The sequence below is a fragment of the Heteronotia binoei genome, chromosome 2 (assembly GCF_032191835.1).
Source record: "Heteronotia binoei isolate CCM8104 ecotype False Entrance Well chromosome 2, APGP_CSIRO_Hbin_v1, whole genome shotgun sequence".
Taxonomy (NCBI): Eukaryota; Metazoa; Chordata; class Lepidosauria; order Squamata; family Gekkonidae; genus Heteronotia; species Heteronotia binoei.
In genome coordinates this window covers 80,587,890-80,615,045 of record NC_083224.1, presented here as the reverse complement: position 1 = coordinate 80,615,045, position 27,156 = coordinate 80,587,890, and the positions used below count along the sequence as shown (strand labels likewise).

General features: G+C 44.8%; 2 protein-coding genes across 3 annotated transcripts in view; one reads left to right on the top strand and one right to left on the bottom strand.

Moving 5' to 3' along the window:
* The window catches only part of CCND3 (cyclin D3), a 96,655-nt gene extending 89,161 nt beyond the window's left edge, over positions 1-7,494 (bottom strand). Inside the window, exon 1 of the mRNA XM_060231418.1 lies at positions 7,320-7,494. The gene's annotated coding sequence lies outside the window, so the exon portion shown is untranslated. The remainder of the gene's footprint in view (positions 1-7,319) is intronic.
* A 2,727-nt stretch (positions 7,495-10,221) lies between these two features.
* TAF8 (TATA-box binding protein associated factor 8) lies at positions 10,222-26,357 on the top strand. 2 transcript variants are annotated; one of them, XM_060231408.1, is made up of 8 exons: positions 10,222-10,317; positions 12,810-12,966; positions 16,946-17,044; positions 19,024-19,086; positions 19,938-20,062; positions 20,658-20,805; positions 21,218-21,351; positions 22,310-26,357. In XM_060231408.1, exons 1-8 carry the CDS (start codon positions 10,276-10,278, stop codon positions 22,451-22,453), a joined length of 912 nt encoding a protein of 303 aa, XP_060087391.1. In that variant the 5' UTR covers positions 10,222-10,275; the 3' UTR covers positions 22,454-26,357. The 2 variants fall into 2 exon arrangements, with proteins under 2 accessions (XP_060087391.1, XP_060087390.1); XM_060231407.1 differs by having other exon boundaries at positions 21,218-21,360.
* The last annotated feature ends 799 nt before the right edge of the window (positions 26,358-27,156 follow it).

Below are 27,156 nucleotides of genomic sequence, written 5' to 3'. Positions count from 1 at the left end.
ATTACAGTATATGGAAAGGCTCCTCGTAATTGGGAGCATAAATAATGATCTTGATAAGGGACTATTCTAGTATTCTACCACCAGCTTGGGGGGGTGGGGGGGGTGGGCCCCTTCTGCGTATCCTACCCCCCCAGGGAAAGTGTATGCGCAATACATAGCCTCTCCTCTCCCGGTGTAGTGAATGCCTTCTTGCTGGTCCCCCCCGTTTTTCACAGAGTTTGCTACGTCATGGTGCAACCGAATTGTCCGGTGGTATAACCGGATGGGCAGGCTGGGCCCACCAACCTCGCCAGCCTAAGAGAAGGAAAACTCTAACATCAAACCCGGGCAGATAGAGCTCGTTAATGTAACACCTACCACCTGGAGGACTCGCTGCCGGCGTCCCGGCTTACTGGGCCACGGCAGATGACCCCCAAGTGAAAGGGTGGAGCCAGTACTGCGCACACTGGGCTTCACCTAAAAAATTCCTCTGCGCAGGCCAGAAGGGCATATCCACATACACAACCCACAACGCATCAAGTCCTGCAGCGATGGGCAAGGGGCGAAACGGCAGGTGGAAGGTGCCACTGGAAGCCGCAGTCCCGATCCTGCATGTAGGCGGTTCAGGGTATTGGTCGCCTGATGCTAACCCGGAGACGAAAGCATTTTTCGGCAGCACCCTGAACGACCAAGCAGCCTTATCTAGGGACAGCACTGCTTGCTCCACACGGAGAGGGGCCTAGAAAAGGTGGCCTAAACAAAGCTCGTCTCCTCCACCCCAGTTGGCTAGCCGCGGTCAACGGGCATCCTTACTTGCGGTCAAAAAATAACAACAAAGAAAAGGCATGCACCTGCCTCACAAAGTGTGCAAAGACTAAAGCTTGCATGTTGGAACATCAGAACCATGCTTGACACAGTAGACAGTGGTCGCCCTGAACGACGCTCTGCTCTAGTTGCCCACGAACTTCTCAGGTTGAATATCGACATAGCAGCTCTCAGTGAGGTCCGTTTCCCTGAGGAAGGTAGTCTTCAAGAACACGGTGCTGGCTATACCCTCTACTAGTCAGATAAGTCAAAGGCTGAGAGCCGCCTTTCTGGCGTTGGCTTCATGGTCAGGAACTCCATTGCCTCCAATCTCGAAAACCTGCCAACAGGTCACTCAGATCGCATCATTTCCATGCGCCTCCCACTTCAAAACAAGCAGCATGCAACACTCTTCAGTATGTATGCCCCAACCCTTCAAGCAGATCCTGCAGAAAAGAACAAGTTCTATGCTGATCTACACAACCTCGTACGGAAGACCCCTACAGAGGACAAGGTGATCATCTTTGGCGACTTCAATGCCAGAGTAGGTAAAGGCTCGGAAGCCTGGAAAGGAGTACTTGGCAAACACGGCATTGGCAACTGCAATGACAACGGACGCCTCCTGCTAGAATTCTGCATGGAGCACCAGCTCACCATCACCAACACTATCTTCCAGCAGAAGAACAGTCTGAAGACAACCTGGATGCACCCACGGTCCAAGCACTTTAAACCCACACCCAGGAGAGGAGGTATCCCTCGGAGGAAGTTTCAGGTTGGCAGTCTCCAGTCAGCCGAAGTTAAAGCTGCCTTCCAGGCAAAACTCCAGTCAAGAATTGAGGACCCCAGTTGCCCCACAGACCCTTCTCCAGAAGCACTCTGGGAACACCTAAAAATTACCGTCCTGCAGATCTCTGAAGAAGTCCTCGGGTTCTCCACAAGGAAGAACAAGGACTGGTTTGATGAGAACAATCAAGAGATCCAAGATTTACTGGCGAAAAAGAGATCTGCCTACCAAGCACATCTTGCTCAGCCCTCCTGTCCTGGGAAAAAAGCAACCTTGCACGCTGTATGTAGCAACCTCCAATGCAAGCTTCGAGACATTCAGAACGAGTGGTGGACCAAGCTTGCTGAGAGAACCCAGCTGTGTGCAGACACTGGTGATTTAAGAGGGTTCTACGAAGCCCTGAAGGCAGTATATGGTCCATCATATCAGACTCAGAGTCCCTTGCGTAGTGCAGACGGCCAAGTGCTCCTCACAGACAAGGCATCCATATTGAACCGGTGGTCGGAGTATTTTCAGGTTCTCTTCAGTGCCAACCGCGTAGTTCAAGATTCAGCAATTCACCTCACCCCACTTCAACCAGTGAAAACAGAGTTGGATGAGATCCCCACCCTAGAAGAGACTGTTAAAGCCATCAAGCAACTGAAAAGTGGCAAGGCAGCAGGAGTTGATGGAATTCCACCAGAGATCTGGAAGCATGGGGGCACAGTACTACATAGCTCACTTCACAAAGTACTTGTCACCTGCTGGGAACAAGGCAAATTACCACAGGACTTTCGCGATGCAATCATCATCACCCTATACAAGAACAAAGGGGAAAAGTCAGACTGCTCCAACTACCGGGGGATAACCCTGCTCTCCATCGCAGGCAAAATCCTTGCCAGAATACTCCTGAACAGACTGGTGCCCGCCATTGCAGAAGAACTCCTCCCAGAGAGCCACTGTGGCTTCAGAGCTAACAGGAGCACCACCGACATGGTATTTGTTCTCAGGCAGCTCCAAGAGAAATGCAGGGAACAGAACAAGGCTCTGTATGTGACTTTTGTCGACCTTACCAAAGCTTTCGATACCGTTAGCAGGAAAGGCCTGTGGCAAATCTTGGAATGTGTAGGATGTCCCCCAAGGTTCCTCAGCATGATCATCCAGCTACACGAAGACCAGTGAGGCCAAGTCAGACACTGCAACGACCTCTCGGAGACCTTCCCAATAGGCACAGGTGTAAAGCAAGGCTGCGTTCTCGCGCCAACTCTCTTTACGATCTTCTTTAGCATGATGCTTCAAAGAGCTGCAGTAGATCTAGATGATGACGATGGTGTCTACATCCGCTATCGCACCGATGGCAGCCTGTTCAACCTGAGGCGACTAAAGGCCCACTCCACCAAGACAATGGAAAAACTCATCCGAGAGCTACTGTTTGCTGATGATGCTGCACTCGTCTCCCACTCGGTATCAGCTCTGCAGCATATGACGTCCTGCTTTGCAGAGGCTGCCAAGCTATTCGGCCTAGAAGTTAGTCTGAAGAAGACAGAAGTTCTCCACCAGCCTGCACCCCAGGAAGATTATCACCCTCCCTGCATCACTGTGGGTGAATCAGTTCTGAAGACAGTCCAGCAGTTCAGCTACCTGGGGTGCATCATCTCCTCAGATGCTAAGATCGACAAGGAGATCGACAACAGGCTGGCAAAGGCGAACCATGCCTTTGGCCGACTGCACAAAAGAGTGTGGAGCAACAAGCATCTGAAAAAAGGCACAAAGATCAATGTTTACAAAGCGGTTGTGATGACAACCCTCATCTACGGCTCCGAATCGTGGGTTTTATACCGTCATCACCTGTGACTCCTTGAGCGCTTTCATCAGCGCTGCCTTCGCACCATCCTCAACATCCACTGGAGTGACTTTGTGACCAACACTGAAGTTATCAAGCGGGCGGAGGTTACCAGCATCGAGGCACTGCTGTTGAAGACGCAGCTGCGCTGGGCAGGGCATATTTCTAGGATGGAAAACCACCGCCTTCCCAAGATTGCCCTGTATGGCGAACTCTCCACCGGCCATCGAAATAGAGGGGCACCAAAGAAGAGGTACAAGGACTCCTTGAAGAAATCCCTTGGCACCTGTCGCATCAACCATCACCAGTGGTCTGACCTAGCCTCAGATCGCAAAGCATGGAGGCACACCATCCACCAGGCTGTCTCTTCTTTTGAGAACGCACGCATAGCTGGTCTTGAGGACAAAAGGAGATTGAGGAAGAATCGCACTGCTACAGCACCAACCCCAAATCAGACCTTTCCCTGCAGCCACTGTGGCCGGACCTGCCTGTCCCGCATTGGTCTTGTCAGCCACCAGCGAGCCTGCAGCAGACGTGGACTATTGCAGCCTTCTTAAATCTTCGTTCGCGAAGCCAAGCCGAGACCACCAGCTTTCTTGAAGCAATTTTCCAAGATGGCAGCCAACTTGCAGGAGATAAAATCTAGCAACCATGGTATTTTGAATTCAGCACACTTTTTCATTCAAAATTATCTCAATGCCATAAATATCGACTTTTATAGCACCAGAACAAAATTTTAGTCCAGTTTCACCTTTAGGATCAACCAAGTTTTATTATGGGTATAAGCTTTCCTGTGTATATGCACTTCTTTAGATACATTGAAGCAAAAGTCACCAACCATTACATACAAGCTAGAGGGTGAGGAGGATGTTGCTAGGAAGGGGCAATTAGAGTTAAGATGCATAAGTAACTGAGCAATAAATATAGCCAAGAATGGATGAAGCTCATTGGTAAGACCTGTGAATAGCAGCAAATTAGCATACAGCACAATGAAAGAGTTTATAAATAGATGTGAGAACTGGATGATTTTAGCATGTGAAGTTCAGTAAGAAACCAATTGAAGCCCTATTAAGCCCTGGGGTTCTATTGTCCTGAGTGTTGTAATAACTTGTAGTTCAGCAATGTACCATTCTAGTCTGTTTCTCAAATTCCTCTTCATTAAAACAGCTATTTTGAGGTCCTCAATTGAATGTCCTGGAAGACTGAAATGCTCCTACCAATTTCTTTGTTTCTCAGTCCAATGCATCATCAACAACTTACAACCTCTACAAGACAATGACAGTTCTCTTTCAAAAGTACTGGGGGGGGGGGGAGCAAACCTTTTAATGGCCACAGACAGTCCCCCTCATCTTAAACAACTCCTCATCCACAATAATACAACATCTAATTTGAACATGGGCAGTGCTACCAGAGCTTGCAATAAACCTATATGCTGCCACATATACCTAGAAAACACAATCATTGGATTTAACAACATCAGCTACACCATCTCTGGCTCATTCACTTGATCATCTTAAACACTGTACATGCCATTAAATGCTAACAATGTCTTTCAGTTTTCTACATAGGACAAACAGGTCAAACTCTATGGCAAATAGTGGTTGCCAGGTGTGTGTTGGAAAATACCTGGAGACTTTGGGGGTGGATCTGGGAGAGGGTGGGATTTGGGGAGGGGTGGGGCCTCAGCACAATACAATGCCATAGAGTTCACCTGTCAAAGTAGCCATTTTCTCCAGGGGAGTTGATTTCTGCCAGCTGGAGATCAATTATAAAAGCAGGAGATCTCCAGGCCCCACCTGGAGACTGGCAACCCTAATATTGCAAAGGATAAATGGGCTTACAAATCTGAATCACAAAACTGAGAAACCTGTAGGAGAACACCACATTTTTGTGGTAGGGATATTGTGGGGAATTTTGTAAAAAATAATGAAATTAAAATCAAGGTTAGTCACACTTGTGTAGTCACGTTAAGTTTCTATGGAGAAACTTAGATTTTAATGACTGATTTTAAAAAGTTTGATCAGTAACTTGATCAGTTTACACCCCAAACTTCCCTGCTTTAGTCATGACAGAAGTATACTTTGAATCTTTATCAATGATTTGGATGAAGGGCTAGAGGGAATGCTTATTAAATTCACAGGTGATACTAAATTGGGATGGGTTGCAAACACAGAAGACAGAAACAGGATACAGGATGACCTTGACAGGCTGGAAAACTGGGCTAAAATCAATAAAATGAATTTTAACGGGGATAAATGTAAAGTTCTGCATTTAGGTAGGAAAAATCCAATGCATGGTTATAGGATGGGGGAGACTTGTCTTAGCAGTAGTATGTGCAAATAGGATCTAGGGGTCTTAGTGGATGATACGCTGAACATGAGTCAACAGTGTGATGCGGTGGCTAAAAAGGCAAATGCAATTTTGGGATGTATCAACAGAAGTATCGTGTCCAGATCACGTGATGTGATGGTATCGCTTTACTCTGCTCTGATAAGCCCTCACCTGGAGTATTGTGTTCAGTTTTGGGCACCACGTTTTAAGAAGGATATAGACAAGCTAGAAAGAGTCCAGAGGAGGGTGATGAAGATGGTGAGAGGTCTGGAGACCAAGTCCTATGAGGAAAGGTTGAAGGAGCTGGGGATGTTTAGCCTGGAGAGGAGACGGCTGAGAGGTGATATGATTACCATCTTCAAGTACTTGAAGGGCTGTCATATAGAGGATGGTGTGGAATTATTTTCTGTGGCCCCGGAAGGTAGGACCAGACCCAATGGGTTGAAATTAAATCAAAAGAGTTTCCAACTCAACGTCAGGAAGAACTTCCTGACCATGAGAGCAATTCCTCAGTGGAACAGGCTTCCTCGGGAGGTGGTGGGCTCCCCTTCCTTGGAGGTTTTTAAACAGAGGCTAGATGGCCATCTGACAGCAATGAAGATCCTGTGAATTTGGGGTAGGTATTTGTGGGTTTCCTGCACTGTGCATGGCATTGGACTAGATGACCCTAGAGGTCCCTTCCAACTCTATGATTCTATACCTGATAATGTAGCCAGTGAATATGAAGTTTCCTTTGTGTCTCTCACACACAGCAGAAACTTTCATTCCCCTACTGACCACAGACACCCAAATAGGGCGCCCCAAAATAGAAAATGCATATGCATTGTGCCATTTGTGAACAAGTATAACAGGAGAGTGAGCACACAGCAATGATTCTTAGAGTGTTGCGAATGAGCATTGCCATGCAAGCAACATGTCCTACACATATGCATTACAGCACTGGGTGAGTGTTTATCTCAGGAGAGTTAAGAAACTGAAGAACTTAAAAACCTCCCAAGCAGAGGTACACATATAAGCAGGAAAATCTCAAAAGTCTGGATAGAAAACATTTCACAAAAAGTGAAACAGCGGTACCAAACTGAGGGGAACCCTCCTCCCCAGCAAAACTAACAGGTGTTCAAGAAACATACACATATATATTTGTTCTGCTCTAAGCTGAAAACCCAGTTTATAATACAATAATATTCTACCCAGAACCAGTCACAGTGGTTGGACTTGGATAATTATTTTCAGGTCCTGCAAGGAGTTTCCATATAAATATATTTATACATATTCATAGAGCCAACATGGGGTAGTGGTTAAGAGCAGCAGACTCTAATCTGGAGAACTGGGTTTGATTCCCCACTCCTCCACATGAAGCCAACTGGGTAATCTTGGGCCAGTCATGGTTCTCTCAGAGCTCTCTCAGCCCCACCTGCCTGTTGTGGGGAGAGGAAGGGAAGGTGATGGTAAGTCACTTCAAAACTCCTTTGGGTAGAGAAAAAAGGGATATAAAAAACAACTTTTCTTCTTCAAATAGCACATTTACCAGTCTTTTGGGATATGACATCTTTCTATTTTTGCTCATTACAATATTAAAAAAGAAGAATTGTTTCCTACCTCACAGCAAGAGGCTCACTCCTTGAAGACATTTTTAAAAAATGCTAATTTCTGATTCACTTTTCATATCTCAACCTTTCCATAGTCATCACAGGTACAGAAGAGCATTGGTACTGTGAATTAAATTAACGCAGCACAAATTCTTTAATTTTTGGTGCTCTACAGTTGTTTATGTTTTTGTATTTCAGCACAGTTATTGGCTCAAGCAATACCTTCTCTCTGCATCACATGTCCTTGAACAGGAAGTGGGGAGTAGAGAGGCTGTAGGAGGCAGGCTTCCTGTTGTTCCTGTAAAACATACATATACAAGCTCTGATGCTCTGCAGTGTTTTGATCAAAAGATCACCACCTTAGAAGGGAAGCAGAAACTGAAAAAAGTTATTACTCTGAAAGCAAACAACCAACCTACTGCTTCTCCCCATTCTAAAGCCAAAAGGACGAGTCCTATTATGTGCTAACCAACTGCTAAGTTTCCCAAATGAAGGATGGGGAACCACTGCAGCATTATGGAAGTTTTTGTAAGAAAATTACTGGCCTGCCAGAAACTAATGTTAGGGGTTATTTGGGGAATTATAAACCATTTTTCAACTCATCTGAGCTCACAAAATAGAAAATAAAATTTAAACTCACAAAACCCATTAAAACATCAGGCAGAAAATGCAAAACAAGCCAGCAATCTTAATGTAATCTTAATGGGATCTTAATCTTAAAACATTCTTAATGTAATAGCCTGGAGAAAGATAATGCTGCATAGAAGACTACTGAATGGACAAGATCCAGGTTGGGGGTGGCAGTTGCCTCAAAACAAAACTGTCCCAGTGGTATTTGTTGTTGTAAAGCAAAACTTTAACAGGAATTCAGCTACTTAACCAGAATCCACTAATCGGCTTGAATGACTAAAAGAGCAGTCCTAAGCAGGGTTACGTTCTTTTAAGGATTGCACTGCAATTCACTTTAGAGATACAAATAGTGACTTTCATTGCACCTATATGGTAAGCAGTTCAGATACATCAAGGTCTGTCACATTTCTCATGAACATAAAGTAACAAAATGATATGGACTGTTTCTGGCCTCTGAATTTCAGAGCCTGGAGGCAACATCAGGGGAAGACCTTGGCCTCTAAGCCCTGTTGTTGGCTGTCTAGAGGGACTGGTTGGATGCTGTGTGCAACAGGATGCTGGAGGAGGAGGAGGAGGAGGAGGAAGAATTGCAGATTTATACCACACCCTTCTCTCTGAATCAGAGAGGCTTACAATCTCCCATATCTTCTCCCCCCATAACAGACACCCTGTGAGGTGGGTGGGGCTGGAGAGGGTTCTCACAGCAGCTGCCCTTTCAAGGACAACCTCTGCCAGAGCTATGGCTGACCCAAGGCCATGCTAGCTGGTGCAAGTGGAGGAGTGGGGAATCAAACCCAGTTCTCCCGGATAAGAGTCCACGCACTTCACCACTACACCAAACTGGCTCTGGAGGAGGAGGAGGAGGAGGAGGAGGAGAAGGAGGAAGAGGCAGAGTAGAAAGAAGACGACGACGATCACTTAATGACTTGTCTCATCCTGGCTAGTGCTGGGCTCTGGGTGATGTACAACAATAGCTAAAAATACATACAGTTAGAACCAAAGACGGACCATAGGAGTAATCCAGTAGGGCTCTTCTTATGTTCATATAAAGTAGTCATTGCTGCCTTTGCCAGAAGGGTATGAGCTTTTTACATGACATAGCGGTGTGGTATGAAAACAAGGGGAAAGTTCTGGTTCTGTGGTATTTGATATCATTTCTTGCACTAACACCAATTATCAGGCCTGGCACTGGAGATAAGAGATCTACAATCAGCACATGGAATCCTTATGTTAAACCAATGTTAGACTCCTATTTGCTGTCTGCAACTTTTTTGGAAAGGTCTAGAAGAAAAATTGAGCCATTAGTATGATGGTATTAGTCTTCTCTGCTTGCTATCAGAAGCTGCTGTAAGTGGCAAGAAAGGACTGTCTAAAACCCTAAAGTCCTCATTTGCCCCCAAGAGTTCCAGTCAACCTCCAGGTTTCAGACTGCCCTAGAGGGGCATATGACCCCAGGTAAGAATTGCAGAACTAAAGTGCAGTTAAGAGGGCTCCTGTCTGTCAACTTTAAATCAAGAGGCTGCACAAGATATTTAAAAAGCAATTTCTGAAACATTTGGATTTTGAGCAAGGAAGGGTCACTGGAATTACACAACAGCAAGCCTCAAAAGTCCTTTTGTGGAACAGAATTTACAGGGCAAACAATTTTCTGCCATTATTTTGCAGCTATTAATTGAACTGGGATATATCACTGGCAATGATTCTTCGGGTATTCATAGGACTGTTCCACACTCTTCCAGATTCGGCTTGACAGGTACATTACAAACAATAATTAGGCAGTCTTGAAGCACCAAAATGATTTCAGATTTTTCAAGTCCATAGCTTTATTGTTGCTAAATAGCTGGAAAATCATAAGGGCTCTTTGTGGCTATAACTCAATAAAGCGTGCTCTCTATGTACATATACATAATAAATACAAAATCCACCTCTGGCTTCCTCAGGGACAGAACTGTGATAAAAGATGAATATCTAAAGTGCAAATATTTGTTTATTTCGTCAGACCATTGACACAGTTTATTTTACCTAGCTCAATATGAGGTATACGGTTTTAATATGGCCACATTCCCATAAGTCAGTTTTGTTTCACCTTCTCAGAAAATTACTGAATTCACTGTTGAGACGAATTTACTCACTCGTCACTATTGTCCAGGAAGAATACAGAAGATTGTCTAGTTACAGTACTATCCCGAGAGCACCTGAGATGACTACAAACCCCAGAATGCTCTAGGCATAGCAGCGCATGCTCACATTCTTCCATAGAGCGCGGTGACGCCTACCTGAGGGAACTACAAGCTCCATAATGCTCTAGGCAAAAAGTATTCTCCCATGGAGCCAAGATGGCAGACACAGGAACCGGTGGCTGCAATAGCTCAGGCACGGTAAGGCAGGCTTCAGGAGAGTGATTCCTCTGAGGAGCCATGTGACCGGGTATGTGCTTCATGCCCGCTCGGTAGGTGTTCACTCCGAGCACCACGATTCGAGGCCTCCGAGAAGCGAGAAATTCCGGGGTGGGTGGGTGCGCGCGCGGAACCCCGTTCCTCTCATTACCTTCGAAACTGATGGGGTTGAGTTCAGTTTGGTTTATGGCAGTGCCGTTGATATGGAGAAGGTTGTGGTCTCCCTTGGGGTGCGGGAAATGACATGACACCAATGCACGGCCAGTCCCCGTTCTATCCCCCTCCCATGTTATTTTTAAAAATCATAAATGTAGAGATCATGTTATCCCTTTTACACCTTTAACTCCCCCTTCCTCATTTTAAAGGGCATGTGACTGCTCAAAAGAATGAGGAATAGACACACAGACACCCTGCCCCAAATCTGAAGTTCTTACGTGAATGTCCCAACAGTCCCAAGCTTCTGGAGCTTTGGAAAACATTGTATACACATTACTTGTAGTTAAGTGATGATTAGTTAGTTACTTCCGTGTCCCTAAATAGCGAAGAGATGGCTAATGAGGTGGTTCTCGCATAATTAAGTAGTAGGTGCTAATATTTAATGCAGTTTTGTTTGTGAATTTACAAAACATAGAGGCTTAGTTCAGAAGGCTGTGGGAATCTGGGGCAATTATAATGACTGAAAACATGGTCTTTGTTACTGTGAAGAACTAATGTAGTCTGTGCTAACACAACACTACATATTTCATGTTTATGATGACCCAGTTCTAGATGAGAAATCAAACGGTATAAGAACAATGCTTTTAATGTTGTTTGCGAGAACTGGGGAAAAGAGACCTGAAGAAAGTTAGAATTAAAATACTTTAAAAGAAGGAAAGTAAATTGTTCACCAAACTCAGTTATTGTGCTTGTAGCAGCTGCCAGAACTTGTCCCCCACTCAACTTTACTTGTGCTGAAGTCAGCCAGAATATGTATTTGCAAAGTGGAGGGGGGTGGAGTGGGAGATGCTGGCTTGTACAGTTCTGTGTTTCCCTAGTTGGAAGCATAGGGCACTGCTATGATGGCAGGGCTCTTTCTCTTTTAAAGAGACCATTAATTCTTTAGAGTCAGGAGGAAAATGTATAACTCTATTGCTCCTGCTGTGGAAAGTGCTCCGTATTAGGGGGACTCATCTCTTTTGGCAGTGGTAACTGCAGACACACTCCCTGACCTAAAGGATAAAAAGAATGCTGCTATTCCAGCATCATTTCTTCTAATGGTAATAAATTGTTCCATTGATGTCATGGGAGCACTAAAACAAAACAGCCCACAGACATGGTTGGAAATCTCTACCTACTTGGGTGACTCCATACAAATGCAGAAAAATATGACTTTGTAAATGACTTCTGCTTCCCCCCCCCCCCACACCAAAAAAAAGAAAAATCTCCCAGGAAACCAGCCGTGTTAGGTCTGAATAGGCTTCAAGAGGTATGGAATTCGGAATGTTTTGAGAGGTTTAAAAAGCCTGTTGAAGTCTAAGAGTTTATATAATCCTGGAGGGGGGGGGAAATTTGTGAGAATTTCCAAATCTCTTGTTACAATTTCTTGTGTGTAATTCTGTATTTTCCAAGTTCAAGAAGTGCAGTGTAGTCGTAGTTCTTTATTCACGGTCATCTGACCAGCTTAATACAAACAAAAACAAAATCATAAAAACAAACCCATCACCTCTTACACAAAATTCCTGACTCCTGCTATTACACATATTGTTAAAACTCATAACCAAGATTAACATTCTCAATTTCCCTCCTTTCGAACTGAGCAGCATAACAGAAACGGGCAATCTTAGATGAAACATCAGAATGAGCGTCAGACAGGAGGAAGGCAATTTGCTCATCCTCCTGCCTGCCCGCCAAGGACCCAAGAATCGGAGAGATTAATCTTGCCCTCAAGTCATTGTAATTTGGGCAGTGCAAAACGATGTGGAGAGTTGTTTCAACCTCATTGCAATTGCAGGGGCACAATCTTTCCAGATATGGGTACCCAGCGTAACGTCCCAAAAGCACCGAAGAGAAAAGTGCATTGAGTCGTGCTTTTGAGAAAGCTATCCGATATTTTGGGATAGTGATGTTGAAAAGATACCTGGCTGGGGACAGTACTTCGGCTTGCTTCCCTAGGAAAATGTGTGCAGAAAGACTAGCTCTAGACTAGTGCAGTGCTGTTTCATGAATGAGGAACAGAGCTGATAAGGGTGAGAGGAGCCTGTTCTGTGTAGCTCTGACATCTTCTGCAGTAACCTAGCATAAGTAAATAGAACAATCAGAATGGGAATGTAAAGTACTTCAAGGATCAGGGTGCAAAAGTGCTAAACTCCTGGAAAAGGAACGTTTAGACTCTTGTTTAGCAGTATCCATGCATCTTTTGGTAACTGCTGCAAACTTTTTGTTTATGTACTCCTGGTCCTTCATTCCTGTTCGTTGTTTGGGTTCTGTCTTGGCAGCGGTCAGGTGGCAAACACTCAACAACCCCGGCAGACAATTACTATTTGGCTCGAAGAAGGACCCTCCAAGTGGTGGTCAGTTCACTACTGACAGAAGCTGGGTTTGAGAGTGCTGAGAAGGCTGCTGTAGAAACCATGACAGAGATGATCCAAAGTTGTGAGTATCACCAAGTGTGAGTTCCTGGATTAAAATAATTTGAAAACAGGACATCTCCTTAAAACAAAGATAATACCAAACATAGGGGTGTGCAAAAAAATCAGAATTAATCGGATTTGGAAATATATGGGGCCAAAATATTCGGAATACTGTATATTTCCAAATACCGGTATTGGGAATAGCTGTATATACTGGAGATATACGGCTATTTTCGAATATACGGCCCCATTATACCCCATGGGCCATTGAAATCAATGGCAAAATAGGGTATATTGGAAGCCACCTGGAGGGAAGGGGGTTTGAGGGAGAGCCCCCAAATTTGTAGAGGACCTGCAGGGGACTCTCCCCTACGAACCCCCCAAGTCTCAAAAAGATTGGACCAAGGGGTTCCCATTCCAGGGGCACCCAAAGAGGGTGCCCCTATTCCACCATTATACCCTATGGGCTATTGAAATCAATGGCAACGTAGGGCATAATCAGAGGCTATTGGGGGGCAGAGGGTTTGAGGGAGAGCCCCCAAAACTGCAAGGATCCCGCAGGGGACTCTCCCCTACAAACCCCCCAAGTCCCAAAAAGATTGGGCCAGGGGGTCCCTGTCTTTGGGCTCCCCAAAAGGCCCATTGCCACCAATGCTGGGGAAAGCCCAATTAGCCACTTCCTCCGCTATAATTGCTGTGGGGAAAGTGGCTCTGGCCAGAGGGGGGTTTGAGGGAGAGGCCCTAAAACTGCAGGGCAGCTTCAGGGGACTCCCCTGCATGAACCCCCCCTGGCCCAAAAAGACTGCACTCGGTCTTTCACCAGTCACGGAATAACGGGCGGGGGGGAGGGGTAGCGTTGTTCATACGGGAGGGTTACTCCTTTCGGGCTCTCCCGGCCCTAAGATCGATGGCATTGAATGTGCCGGCCTGACGTGGGATGTTGGAGAGGGGTTGGCGATCTGGCTGGTGTACTGTCCGCCCAACGCACCAGCCAGCGCCTTACCATCACTATTGGAGGCAGTGGCGGGCTGGGCATTGGAGTTCCCGGGGCTTATGGTCCTGGGTGACTTCAATGTCCATGCCGACGACACGGCCTCCACTCAGGCGATGGACCTAGTGTCTACCATGGCGACACTGGGGCTCTCTCAATTTGTCACAACTCCCACGCATCAAGCCGGGCACACATTAGACCTGATCTTTGCATCCGGGATTTTGGTGAACGATATCGCAGCTGAAGCGGTTCCATGGTCGGATCACCTAGCCCTTAAGGCCCGTGTGGAGACGTCGCCCCAACCCTGTATGGGCGGAGAGCCTATTTTGGCTCGCCCCCGGGGCTTGATGGACCCGGAACGGTTCCAAACAGCCCTGAGGGATCCCTGGCCCACTGGCAATTCCCTCGATGACCTGGTGGAAGTCTGGCAGGACCAGCTTTCCAGGGCTATCGATGAAATTGCACCTCGGCGCCCTCTGCGCCCTCGTAAGAGGCTGGCTCCATGGTATACCTTGGAATTACGCCAGCTGAAACAAGGGCTCAGACGCCTAGAGAGACGGTGGAGGCATACTCGGGACGAAACGACGAGAACATCCTACAGAACGCTTATAAGGTCTTATGAGATGGCAGTCAAGGCTGCAAAGAAAGAATACTTTGCAGCCAAGATTGCATCTGCAAAATCGCGCCCAGCACAATTGTTTAGAGTAATTGGAGATCTTATAACACTGCCACAAGGCAAACCAAATATTAGAGAATTAGAGATAGGCTGTGAGGCATTTGCGAAATATTTTGCAGATAAAATCTCGTCGCTCCGCCAAGACCTGCCTATCACATTAGATACAGTAAGTGAAACTGAGGCTCCGCGCCTGTCTTCAGATTTAATACTGGACCACTTCGACCCGCTCAGCTTGGAGGAAGTCGATGGAGTTCTCTCTGCTGCTCGCCCAACAACGTGTGATTTGGACCCTTGCCCCTCTTGGCTGATTAAATCTTGCCAGAGGGAGCTTAGATGTCCTCTACGGGACATCATAAATAGATCCCTCCTAGAGGGGCATTTCCCAATGCCCCTGAAAGAGGCCTTGGTCCGCCCCCTCTTGAAAAAATCTACAGCAGACCCGGCCGAATTGGCAAACTACCGACCGGTGTCCAATTTACCATTTTTAGGTAAAATTATCGAGAGGGCAGTGGCGCTGCAGCTACAGAGATTTCTAGATGACGCTTCTGTCCTGGACCCGTGCCAGTCTGGCTTCCGGCCGGGTCACGGGACGGAGACGGTCCTGGTCGCCTTGGTGGATGACCTCCAGCGGCAACTGGATCGAGGCGGTGTGGCAGTGCTGATGTTATTAGATTTGTCGGCTGCATTTGATACAGTCGACCATCAGTTGCTGATCCGCCGCCTCACCGACATAGGGGTAGAGGGGCTGGCCTTACAATGGCTTTCCTCCTTCCTCATGGGTCGGGGACAGAGGGTGGCGATTGGGGGTGAGCGATCCCAGAGGTGCACACTAGACTGTGGGGTGCCCCAGGGAGCAGTTCTCTCCCCGATGTTATTCAAGGACTCCTCTCCCCTTCCCCCTCCCTCCCTGATCCCAGGGAGGCTATGGGAGAGGCGGGAAAAGGCTTCCAAAGGTGGGAAAGGAGGCAAGCAGCTTCCCTGAGGCTGCAGAAGCTTCTTTCCCGCCTTTTACATTGACTTCTGAATACTTCTGAATATTGATTTGGAAGTATATGGGAGCCATATACGGCTACTGTATAATGCCTGCAAATTGTATTCGGAAGCATACGACGCCGTATACTTCCGAATCAGGGGGTATTCGGCAGCCTATTTGGTTCGGCCAAACCGAATGCACACCGCTAACCAAACACACAGTTCTACTTTTTGTATTCAGAATTAACCACAAAGAGACTCCTACTACTTTAACACCTAATTGAAAGGAAGCATTTTGGCAGGAGGAGTAACTTCTGCTTTGATGCTGCAGTGGTCTGGAAGCTTGCCCTTCTGCCCTGCCTGCTGTATGCAGAGCCCTGAGGCTGCAGAAGCTCCTTTCCTGCCTTTTACATTGACTTCTGAATACTTCTGAATATTGATTTGGAAGTATACGGGAGCCATATACGGCTACTGTATAATGCCTGCAAATTGTATTCGGAAGTATACGACGCCGCATACTTCCGAATCGGGGTATTCGGTGGTCTATTCGGTTCGGCCAAACCGAATGCACACTGCTAACCAAACACAGACAGTTCTACTTTTTGTATTCAGAATTAACCACAAAGAGACTCCTACTTTTGTACACTTAAAGTATTTATAAACCTGCCTTTTCCTCAGCAGAGCTGGATCCAAAGTTGGCTATCAGTATAACAATCAAAATTAAAACTATTCTAAAAGCATCCAAGAAACAATAAAGCTGCCAACAGGATCCTAATCCTATGATAATAATAAAATTACACCCAAAGAACCACTCATGCCTTTCCAAATGCTCCCCTGAACACCTAAAGGCAAGCAAAGTAGAAACCTGCCTCCCCTCGTCTTGTTGATTGTTCTAAAGCAGAGGAGTGACAACCAGTGTTCCCTCTAAGCTGAGTTAGTGTGAGCTAGCTCACAGGTTTTTTTAGCCTCCAGTCCATACATTTGTGGCTTAGCTCAGGAAAAATGGCCCCAGAGTAAACTATGTTATGCTGTAACTCACAACTTTAATACCAGTAGCTCGCAAAGTAGAATTTTTGCTCACAAGACTCCACAGCTTAGAGGAGGGAGTATTGGTGGCAACTGGGAAAGCCTGAATCCAAGCAGCAGCATAACTCCTCCCAGATAGAGAAGAGACAACTAAAGGCCTGGCTGGGCAGAGGAAGTTTGCAAAATTGATAGCACACTTCTTTTCACATTCCTGTATGTTTAATGGTGTCAAATAGTAAGAGGGCATAATATACCTTAATTTTTCTCACAGCAGTGGGATTTGTAATAGCATTATGATGACTGAAGATTTCAGATCTCAATCCTTTTCTTTTCCAGATATTTCAGAAATAGGAAGGAGTGCAAAATCTTTCTGTGAACATACTGCGAGGACTCAGCCAACCCTTTCTGATATTGTTGTGACCTTAGTAGAAATGGGTGAGTCTCTGAATAGGTGCTTTACAGTTATGTGGTCCTATTGCATTTGATTGGTTTTGCAGGTGTGCAGAGATGGAAAGTGATTTTGTATGTGTGATAATTTAATGGATGTACTACTAAGGATGTACAGTCGGTTTCCATTTAGCCTCACACTCAAATTCTGCTTTATCTACTGGATTGGAGCAAGTGATTTGCTCACAGAAGGATTTTGGAGGTTCCGTGCTTCTTCCTCCTCTATTTCTGACCCAAAAATTGTTTGCCATGGTCATGGGACCTGTGTGGTATGATACCCATGCAGGTGAGTGGACTGCGATGATGAGTGATAAGGGTGGGAAGTCACTCCCTCCCTTCTCCTTCATCAGCAGAAGCAGGAAGGATGATATGGTCCCTTTCCCTCTCTCCACTCCAGCCTCTCAACCTGTGTGGCTATTAGTTTGTATGGGCATGGGACCTCAGGAGTAAGCTTTCCTAGCATCAGAAGTGGTTGCTGGGGGAGCAGAAAGAAGGGAATAAGGATGGGCATGAGCCGCCAAATCATGAACTGAGCTGGTTCGCTCTCTGATTAACTGATTCAGTTCATGGTTTGTGGGCCCAGCAAACCTCATTTAAATGGACCATGGTCCTTTTAAACAGAGTTTTCAAAAAACAGCAAAAATACCTGAGTGGTGGGAATGCTTCCAGCCCTTCAGCTGTTTTGGGTCTTCTTATGCAAAGTTTGAAGGGGAAAGCTAGGAAACAGGGAGCAGCCTGTCCAGGGTCAAGCACTGCTTCGGCTGGGGAAGCAAGCACCTGTCCATCACCTGGCAACACGAGAAAGGCCACACATTCCCCCCCTCCCCCAATTGCCTGAGGGTACCATCCAGGTCTCCCATTGGGAACTCACTCAGGAGGCCAGCAGCCGAGAAGATGCAGGCAGCAGAGGAGATGACCAGTGAGTTGCACAGTGGCAGCAGGGCTCCAGCAGCAGGAGAGCAACCAGGCCCACCCTCAGTAGCCCAAGGGTGGGGGATATGGAACTGGCAAGGAAGGAGGCTGTTCCAGCCCAGGGACCATGTGGGCTGGGCATCCCCCATGGTGTCCCCTATGGCTGGCCCACTTCCTGCTGGACCCAACTTTGTTAATGGCATCAAAAGATGCCCAACCCACATGGTCCTCAGCTGGAGCAGCCTCCTTCTCCACCGGTATCCTCAGGTGATGGGGAGGAGAGTGGGTGAGCACCCAGGCTCCCCTGGAGTGCTGGGCAATGGATGGCGGCTTCCCTGGACATTCTAGTTCCCACTTCCCAGCTTCCTTGTGCAGTCCCTTTAAACTCTGAAGGGACCACACAAGAAAGTCCACAGCAGCTGAGCAGTGGGGAGCGCTTTCAGCTGCTCAGCTGTTTTTGCAGCTTTCTGCTGAAGCCAGGAAATGGAATGAACCCCATGAACTGCCTTAAAAGTTTGTGGAAGTCATTGACTTTGGACCTGTCACTGACTTCAGTTCCTGAACCATGAACAGGGCAAAACTTGTTATGAGTTTTTCTTTATGGTTTGGTTCATGCCCATCCCTCACAGGGAATATCTGCAACTGTTAGCATCTTCCACAGACTGCTTGTTCGATCCAACCCTTATGTTTATCGGAGCATGAGGATTGGGTGGGTAGATACCATTGGAAGGGTAGAATGGTCCTGCTATCCTTTAGTCTCCTTTTTTACCAAGTGCCTTTTGCCATCTTGTCTTCCAGAGGAAAGTTCAGCCTACTTATATCTTTGATCAAGATACGGTAGCTCCATTCTGCCCAATAAGGACTTTGGCACATGATTCATTGAGCATAGGCATCTCTGCTGTTTTGTCTGAATCTCTGCCTGAATTCCTGTGGAGTCAGGGAGAGCAAATATTGGTGAATTAGTCAGTTTTGCAGTGCAGCCAATGATCCAAGTTTCCAGAGGCTGATGAATTTCTTTTGTGACTACTAGAACTCTCTTTTCCCCTTTGTTTTAGGATTTAATGTGGAAACCCTGCCTGCTTATGCCAAACGGTCCCAGCGGATGGTGATCACTGCACGTATGTGAGCTTTTGTCTGGTGTTTGGGAGGCTGCTGAATATGAGACTGCAATTCTGAGTATACTTATTTGTGAGAGTATTGAAATCAGCAAGATTTCATTGCAAATAAATGTGTGGAGCAGTGGAATGTGCCTGTTTAGGGGTTTGGAACCCAAGCATGAAATCATTTCTGCACATACAACAGAATAAAGTGGTAGAATACTGAGGAGGTAGAATTGGTTACACCACATAAGACTGCTGTGGGAAATAGTATTTTTGAATGCTCCTCTCTGTTAAGAATTTGTGTAAATACAAAACAAATGGAATAAGAAAAGATATAGGTGATGCCTTTTGAGAATGGAACTGTATGTTATGTTGGACACAGGACTACACCAAAAAGGTATTTCCCTGTAGTTCACTCCCTCTTCCCTATAAAGAAATCATTATCACAGTGTGTTGCAGTGTTGCTTGATTTTGCATGTGCCTAGCTTTCTTCCCCACTATTTTTGCTGCTGGTGGGAAAAAGAAATGCATGACATGATGGTGTTATGACTTAGATTTCATGATGTTAGGCGTTATGGGGCAGAGAGAGAAAACATGGGATGCTGTTTTGGTGACAGTCCATCTAATATGTGAAGTCTCTTAGATAGTGCAAAACTGGTCACATTAAATTCTTGCAAAGCCCTTTTTGCACCATTCTGCCTGCAGGAAGCTGTTTTTACTCTTTTGTTGCCCAAACAGGTTCATCATTTCAATTGTATTAAGCGTACCAGTGCCATGGGTTTGTCCCAGTTGATTGCCTCAATGTTTTGCTGGGTTTGATAGTGGTGTGGCGAGGGTTGCCATGACTGAATTTCTGTTTCCAATTGTAGCTCCTGTAACTAATCAGCCTGTGGCCCCAAAAGCCCTGACAGCTGGACAAAACAAGCCTCACCCATCCCACATCCCAGGTCATTTTCCAGAATTCCCAGATCCTCACACTTACATCAAGACACCGGTAAGTTGGCCTGCCTTCCAAAAAAGTGGTCACATGTTGTCAACTTTAGTATTAACTGTGGCAGAAATTGGCTCCGCATTAGACCTTTTAATGTTGTTTCCGATTCTGGGGTGACATTGCATCATGACGTTTCCATGGCAGACTTTTTTAATGGGGTGGTTTGCTATTGCCTTCCCCAGTCATCTATACTTTCCCCTCCAGCAAGCTGGGTACTCATTTTACTGACCTCGGAAGGATGGAAGGCGGAGTCAACCCTGAGCTGGCTACCTGAACTCAGCTTCTTCTGGGATCGAATTCATGTCGTGAGCAGAGCTTCTACTGCAGTACTGCAGCTTTACCACTCTGAGCCATGGGGCTGTTACAGACCTTTTAATACAAGGTTATATAACGAGGTTTTTTTTAAGGTACATCCAGCCTTTTGCAGTCCACATTGTACTTGCAGCTTTCTGAGATGCTACTTGACTTTTCATCTGTGGCATGCATGAGAGGTTTTGGCTGCCTGTCCAGTGGATTGTGCTGGTGGTCCCCATTGAGCCTGATCATTACAAGTTCAAGATTGCGTATAGTCATCATTGCCTCCCCTCTCCCCTTTCAGACTTACCGGGAGCCTGTCCTGGATTACCAGATCCTACGAGAAAAGGCTGCCTCCCAGAGACGAGATGTTGAAAGAGCTTTGACCCGCTTCATGGCAAAGACAGGAGAGACACAGAGTCTTTTCAAGGATGATGTCAGCACCTTCCCTTGTAAGGGATTCTAAATGACAATCAAATAGGCGGCAGAGCACATTGTGATTCTAAGTAGTATGCTATGTGGTTAGATCTGGCATTCACTTGCCATTTGCAAAAAAAAAATCTGAACATCCCCAGTGGTCCATCACGCTGGTATCCAACTGTTCCAATAACAAAGTCAGTGAAAGATATATATATTTTTAAAAGTAACCATTAGTGAATTACTCATGTCTTTTTACTTCCAGATTAAAAAAATAACATTTTGGGACAGGATAAGCTAGGAGATATATTGGTCTGATTATTTTAATAAATTAAGTGCATATAGAAGCATGGTAGCATGTAATGGCTATGATGCTCTGCTACAAGGCAGGAGTTATTTTTAGACCTCTGTATCTGACACTGTACTTTCTCCCTTTGCTGTCTCCAGTGATAGCTGCCAGGCCTTTTGCAATACCCTACTTGACTGCTCTGCTTCCCTCCGAATTGGAAATGCAGCAGATGGAGGAGACAGATTCATCCGAACAAGATGATCAAACAGACACAGAGAATCTCCCCATTCATGTGAGCACGGTAGAGCTTGAGAGACAGAGTTCAATTCAGTGTGCTGTTATTTCTTGATCCCTGCAAATTCCATATTAAATGGTCCCCTGAAGTTAAAAAGAAGATGCTGGGCAGATAAATTTCATTTACATAATCCTCCAGAGACGGATGGTAGGCAGTGTGGCTTCTCACCATCAGGGGAAAAATTCTAATGGAATTTAAGCCTTCTTTTGGTTATTTTTTTTTGCATCATTTTGCAAAAGAGTGTAAAACAGTAGAGGAGGGTAGGTGCAGAGGGTGACAAGGAAATATATTTCTGTTGACAAGACAACTGAGCCAATGCTCCCTCACTTTGTTTCAGTTGCCCATAGCTTCCTATTAGGGCAGCATGTAAATGGACATGCACATCCAGATATACCTCTTCTTCCACATTCTGCTCTAACTAGGCCCGTGTAACCATGGTGGGACTGGAAGAAACAAAGCATTGGCAGGCAATAAAATATTAACTATAAAAAGACAGGATGTAATATGTCCATTTCCTCTTTTAGCGTGAAGATAAAGGGAAGGCTTTGTTTTTCTCCAGTAGTATTGTCATATACCCACCAGTGATTGGTGAGGTGTTATGATTTTATGAGATCTCTAATTTTTTGGGATCATAGTGATCCCATACTTCTACTTTTTTTAAAGTAAAAAAAAATTGCACCAGAATAATGCTGAATCAAGTAAATGGTAGGTGTTAAACAGGCCCAGGAAAAATGAGTGGAGAATAGGCTTCCCCCAGCCAATTCTGCCATTTGTTCCTTTGCTAATAATTTTTGCATCAAAAACTCAGTGCAGTGCTACCCAGCAGTGGGCACCCCGCACCCTGAGATGCACAAATGTTATTATTGCCTTATATGCCCTGAGCATCTTCCATTTTATTTCTTTACTGGCATTCTTCAGCTTTGAATTTGACATCATTTGGATCTTATCTTACCAGGATGACTCAGGAGCTGAGAAAGAGAATGCATCAGTACTACAGCACAACACATCCATGACGGGCAGCCGAAATGGAGAGGAGAACATGATAGACAATCCCTACCTCCGCCCAGTGAAGAAACCTAAGATCCGCAGGAAGAAGTGAACTGGGGCAATCTGACAGGATGGACTAAATTAGAGACAGCCATGGGCCCTTCAGTGGTCCCTGTGCTGATGTGGCACAGGAAAGGCGGAAATGTACTGTGGGCTGATGGACAGATGGCTAGCTGGTCTCTTCAATTGGAACTTTTTTCTGTTAGTGGTTTGTTATAAGTTAAGCAAAAGGCTTGAAAGCATGGAAGGCCATTTATATTGACATGTAGTCAACATGCTGCAGCTTGTGGTAACTGCAGCATCTTTTCATTCTTCAGGTGAACTTTTTTTCTAAGGGTTGCAGACAAAACTACAGACACTGCAGAATTCTTCCTTCCATTTTGCTAGGCATCAAGCAACCATAGGACTCTTGTCCTTTCTTTTCAAACCATCTGCCTTTTGTTTATGTTACAGTCCCTGTGATTCAGACTGTGCTAAATATGGTGGGTTTGGATGAGACATGCATGGTCTAGTGAGCTGGTTAGATACCAACAGTTGTGCCTTAGCAAAAACTGAGGCTGCATAATTCTGAGCTTTCTCAAGGACTGTGTTTACTTGGAGCTGCAGTGGTGGTTTGAGCTGCTAGGAGAACTGCGAGAGGAAATAAAGCAGTAGCTTGATTACAAGAAAAACTTTCTACCAGGACTACCAGTGACTATGCTTGAAAGCAAATTCTAGAAGATGTCCACTTAAAATGCAGTTATATTTCAGTAGATTGGTTGTGGCTGTTCTGCCCTTGACTGGCTAAGAATTCCTTGTGAGCTTTTGAATTTTGCATCTGCACTTTATGACTCAGAGTCTTAGATTTCAGCTCTCTTTAGGTCTGCAGTGCTAATATTTTGCAGTATTTTGACTTTCCTCTTGCAAAGATTCTGTTCTTCATGAATGTGAAGAAAGGAGAACAAACAAACCCTGACCAGGTGAATCTTCAAATGTCTTTATATGGTATGTCATCTTTTAAAGGAATACAGCTTTTTCTTACTGGCAAAAAAGTGTAGTGGCTTTAACCATAGGCTGAAGTGCAGAGCTACAGGGAGCACTTTTCTACACATTCTAATGGTTGCAGCTGCATCTCAACTAGGAAGTTTTTTTATTCTGTCTCACCAGCACTCTGAAGATTATCCCTGCAACAGCTGCTGTTTCCTGGATTCTGTAGTTTTGACATCAACAGTGCTCAGAATCCTTAGATGAAAACAAGTCATGGCTCAAAAGCTCATAGTAGATCTGTAAAAGATGGACACACAGTCCTTGTAGCCCACCAGTATTTTTGCTTATTTCCCATATGAAATGTAGGGTATGCACTTGACTAATATTCACAGAAAGTGGTGGGAAAAGGACCGTTTCTAACATGATCTTGGAGTTTCCCTGTTAGAAACTGAGGCCAGTCCATTCCACTACTGTTTCCCTTCTAAACATAGGAATTTTGGGGATGGGGTGGGGTCTAAACATTAAAATTTCAGAAGACATACAAGATCACCTTGAACAAGCTTCTGTCTGTACTTATGGTCAGAAATGCTTTCCTAAAAACACATTTTAGCTATAAACTACTTGTCTGAAAATGTTCCAAAAGAAGTAGTGTGGTGCTTTGCGGAAAGTTAAAACTTCTGGACCCAACTTGCTCCTTTAAAAAAAAAGGGGGGGGGTTCCCCCTTCCTCAGTCAGAGAAATCTTTTGGTCTTAAGAATCATCACAATACTGTGTTTATGACCTGCAGATTGCTATACCATCTGAAGTAGCTGAGAAGGAGAAAGGACAATATTTTGCATGTTTCCTCTTCCATACAAAGAAGGAACAATATTTTGCAATTTTTTTCTCTCCAAAGGTTCTGGTTCGTTTTCCAAATAAAATTGTAATTCTGATGAAACTAGAAGGAAATAAGAGTGGAAGGGCTGCCTGAAGAGCACATCCTACAATGGATGTTTTCTGATCCTCCAGGCCAAGTTTAGGGACTCGAGAACAAACTGTGGGGCTCATGCACTGGTTTGCCTCCAAACAAATATTTGAAACCATGATTTAGAGGTAGTCCTGCTTGGAGGTAAATGCAGTCTAAAGTATTGTCTGAATGGAACAAATGTAGTATGGAAAAGCATCTGATTTGTGTCAGCTGATCTGCTGTGAAACTGCTGCTCATTATGGTGAGGTTCAGGCTTCTCTACTACATGTTGCAAACCCTAACCTTTCCCCTCCTCCCTTCCTTGGACTACCTCTAGGAGTAACTGCAGTGCAGTGTAGTTGAAAACAAGGGCCACGTCATTTTGTGCTTAGTTTCCCCCCTGCAGGGTTTACATTTTTACAAAATGCAGCCATAATGACTGCAAGTTGAAGCAGAAGAGCAGTGAAGTGGGAGGGGAAGCATCTTTAACCTTTTCAGTTCAGTGGAACTTACAAAAAGCCCTAATACCTTTGAGGGGGTAGATATAACAGTTACACAAAATGTGTAATTTTAGTTAGTTAATTTACCTTTATTGGCATTACAGATAAAAGTTTACAGTAGATAGAGTTCAGCATAGAATGAGTCATAGATTAAAATCATTCAAAATGTGTAATTTGGGGAGGTGGCTCTTAATTCCCCTGGCTTCTCCTACCTTGCATGTGTTTTAAAATACATTTCTTGTGTTCAGTCTACTGTTTGACCTAGCATCAAATTACAGTTACAGTCCTTTGTCCCTTTAAGCTGAGAGTGCATTGTTTCTTTTTCTCACTGGTGATCAGTGCTAAACACAGCTCAGTGATAGCCATTGGCACTGCAGCATTGCCAAGAAGCTGCTAAACCAGAATATTCAAGTGGGTTTAAATTGGTGGTTCCATTTTATGGGAGAGATCCAAAGTGTATTTTTATCTTAGCAGATGAGAAGGAGCTGTCATAATTTGGTCTGGCTTTAGATCCTAGGAAAGGCCTGCACAGGGAGACTGCTTGAATCTGATGTTTGCTAAATATTTGTTCCTGTTCAGTATTAATCCAATTTAGCCACAGGCAGCACTAGAAGGAAGGGCTTAGTCTTTTCAAATATTAACTGCCTGTGGAGCCATGAAAACAATTGTCCTGTGGCTTTGCCAACTTTGAAATGAGTCCTTTGTGGTCCATTCACCCACTTGTGCATATGAAGTATGCTGTACTTTTTGTGTTCTATTGGGGTGTGGTTGTAGCACCCTCATAATACACATGCTGAATGTTACAGATTCCCTGCATAGCTGTACACCTATCTCCTCTCCTCAAGGTGAACCTGTATGCAATAGTCTGCTAGACTGTACTTTCATTATGTAGATTCTCTGTTAGTTCTCCACTCTTCCAGCTCATCATACGCCACCGTGTGACATATTAGAGAATCTTGGATGTTCTCTGGATGAGGCTGTTCATTGGCTTTGCTTAAATGCGGATTTTATTCCTGTTAGCACTATCTCTTCTCAATCTTCTTGTAACTTTAAGCCAATTTTCATTTTCTTTGCTATTTTATAATACTCTGTTGATGGAAGAAGCAGAGTAATTGGATTGATGTCTCATTCACCTTGTGCCTAGTTTGAGGGGTCTAAATGGTATTCAGAAATCTTGTCAAGCTGGCCTGTACTCATATTATTGTAAGCTGCTGATAATCATCCTTCTGTTGGATCAGTTGTGGCAAGAATGCTTTTTGCTGTTTAAAAAAAATCCTTGCACAGGGAGAACTTGAAAGACCAGGTGTAAAACATTATCTTTGGCCAAAAGATTCTAAACATGCTGTTGTTAATCATGCTAATGTACTTGTGTAAAAATGTGAATACAGACAATTGTATATATTTATACATTTATATATATTTTGGTCACAGGTTAGATTTTTTTAAACAATTTTAAAAATGGAGGTTTGGTACAACGAGCAAGGTACAGTGAAAATAGTTTATTTTTTTCAGTTCATAATAAAATTGTGCCTGCATAAACTAAATGTTGGCCTTTTTCATTTGTTTTTTATATGGACAGGCTCCAACTAGGGGAATCCATGATCAGATCTCTAGTGCAGTTTTTATTGGTAAATAGCAGCTATGGTCAAAGTGAGGGGAACAGAGTGTTCTCTCTCCCTGCTCCATGGTGTTTTTTCTACTTGCCATTTGGGAAATCTGACAAGTTGCCTGAATGTCCCTTTGGTGGAAAAACACAGCAACTCTGGAGGATTTTTGAAGCGAGGGAAATGGTACTGGGGGGGAGGGGAAGAGCCTATCCCTTGTGACACCAAGCTGGGTCAGTGTTCCCCATAGCTGCTGTTTACCCAGACAAAATTCTCTGGAGATCTAGCCATAGATTCCTCAGTGTTTCATCTAGTCTTGCATAGGAATGTGATTCTTACTTTCCCTTTTCAAACAAGTCTCGTAGAAATTCTGTGAGATCAAACCTGTGAATTGTGGGCATGTTATTGTAATTTTGTAGTTTCTGTATCTGATCTCAGAATAGGCTGAATGCATTCAGTTAATACGCTGACATCTGTTTTTATATCAAACTGTTTTTAGATGTGCAACTGACACAAAGCCCCTCACTGTACACTATGGAATGTGAACTGCAGAATAAAGGAAGTTAAGAAGTGGAAGAGAAAATGGTCCAAGTGAAGAAAAGGTATTAGCAGAAACTACCCAAGCACTGATAATACCTTAAAGCAGGGATGTCAAACATATGGCCCATGGGCCAGAAGTGGCCGGCTAGGGGCTTTAATCAGGCCCATATGCTGAGAAGGAAGCAGGTGAGGAGCCAGT

Excerpts from the sequence above, each read along its gene's own strand:
- TAF8 (XM_060231407.1), top strand. The coding sequence starts at position 10,276 with ATGGCAGACACAGGAACCGGTGGCTGCAATAGCTCAGGCACG. Across the intron at positions 10,318-12,809 it reads GCTGCAATAGCTCAGGCACG|CGGTCAGGTGGCAAACACTC; the intron begins GTAAGGCAGGCT and ends CTGTCTTGGCAG. Across the intron at positions 20,063-20,657 it reads ACACTTACATCAAGACACCG|ACTTACCGGGAGCCTGTCCT; the intron begins GTAAGTTGGCCT and ends CTCCCCTTTCAG.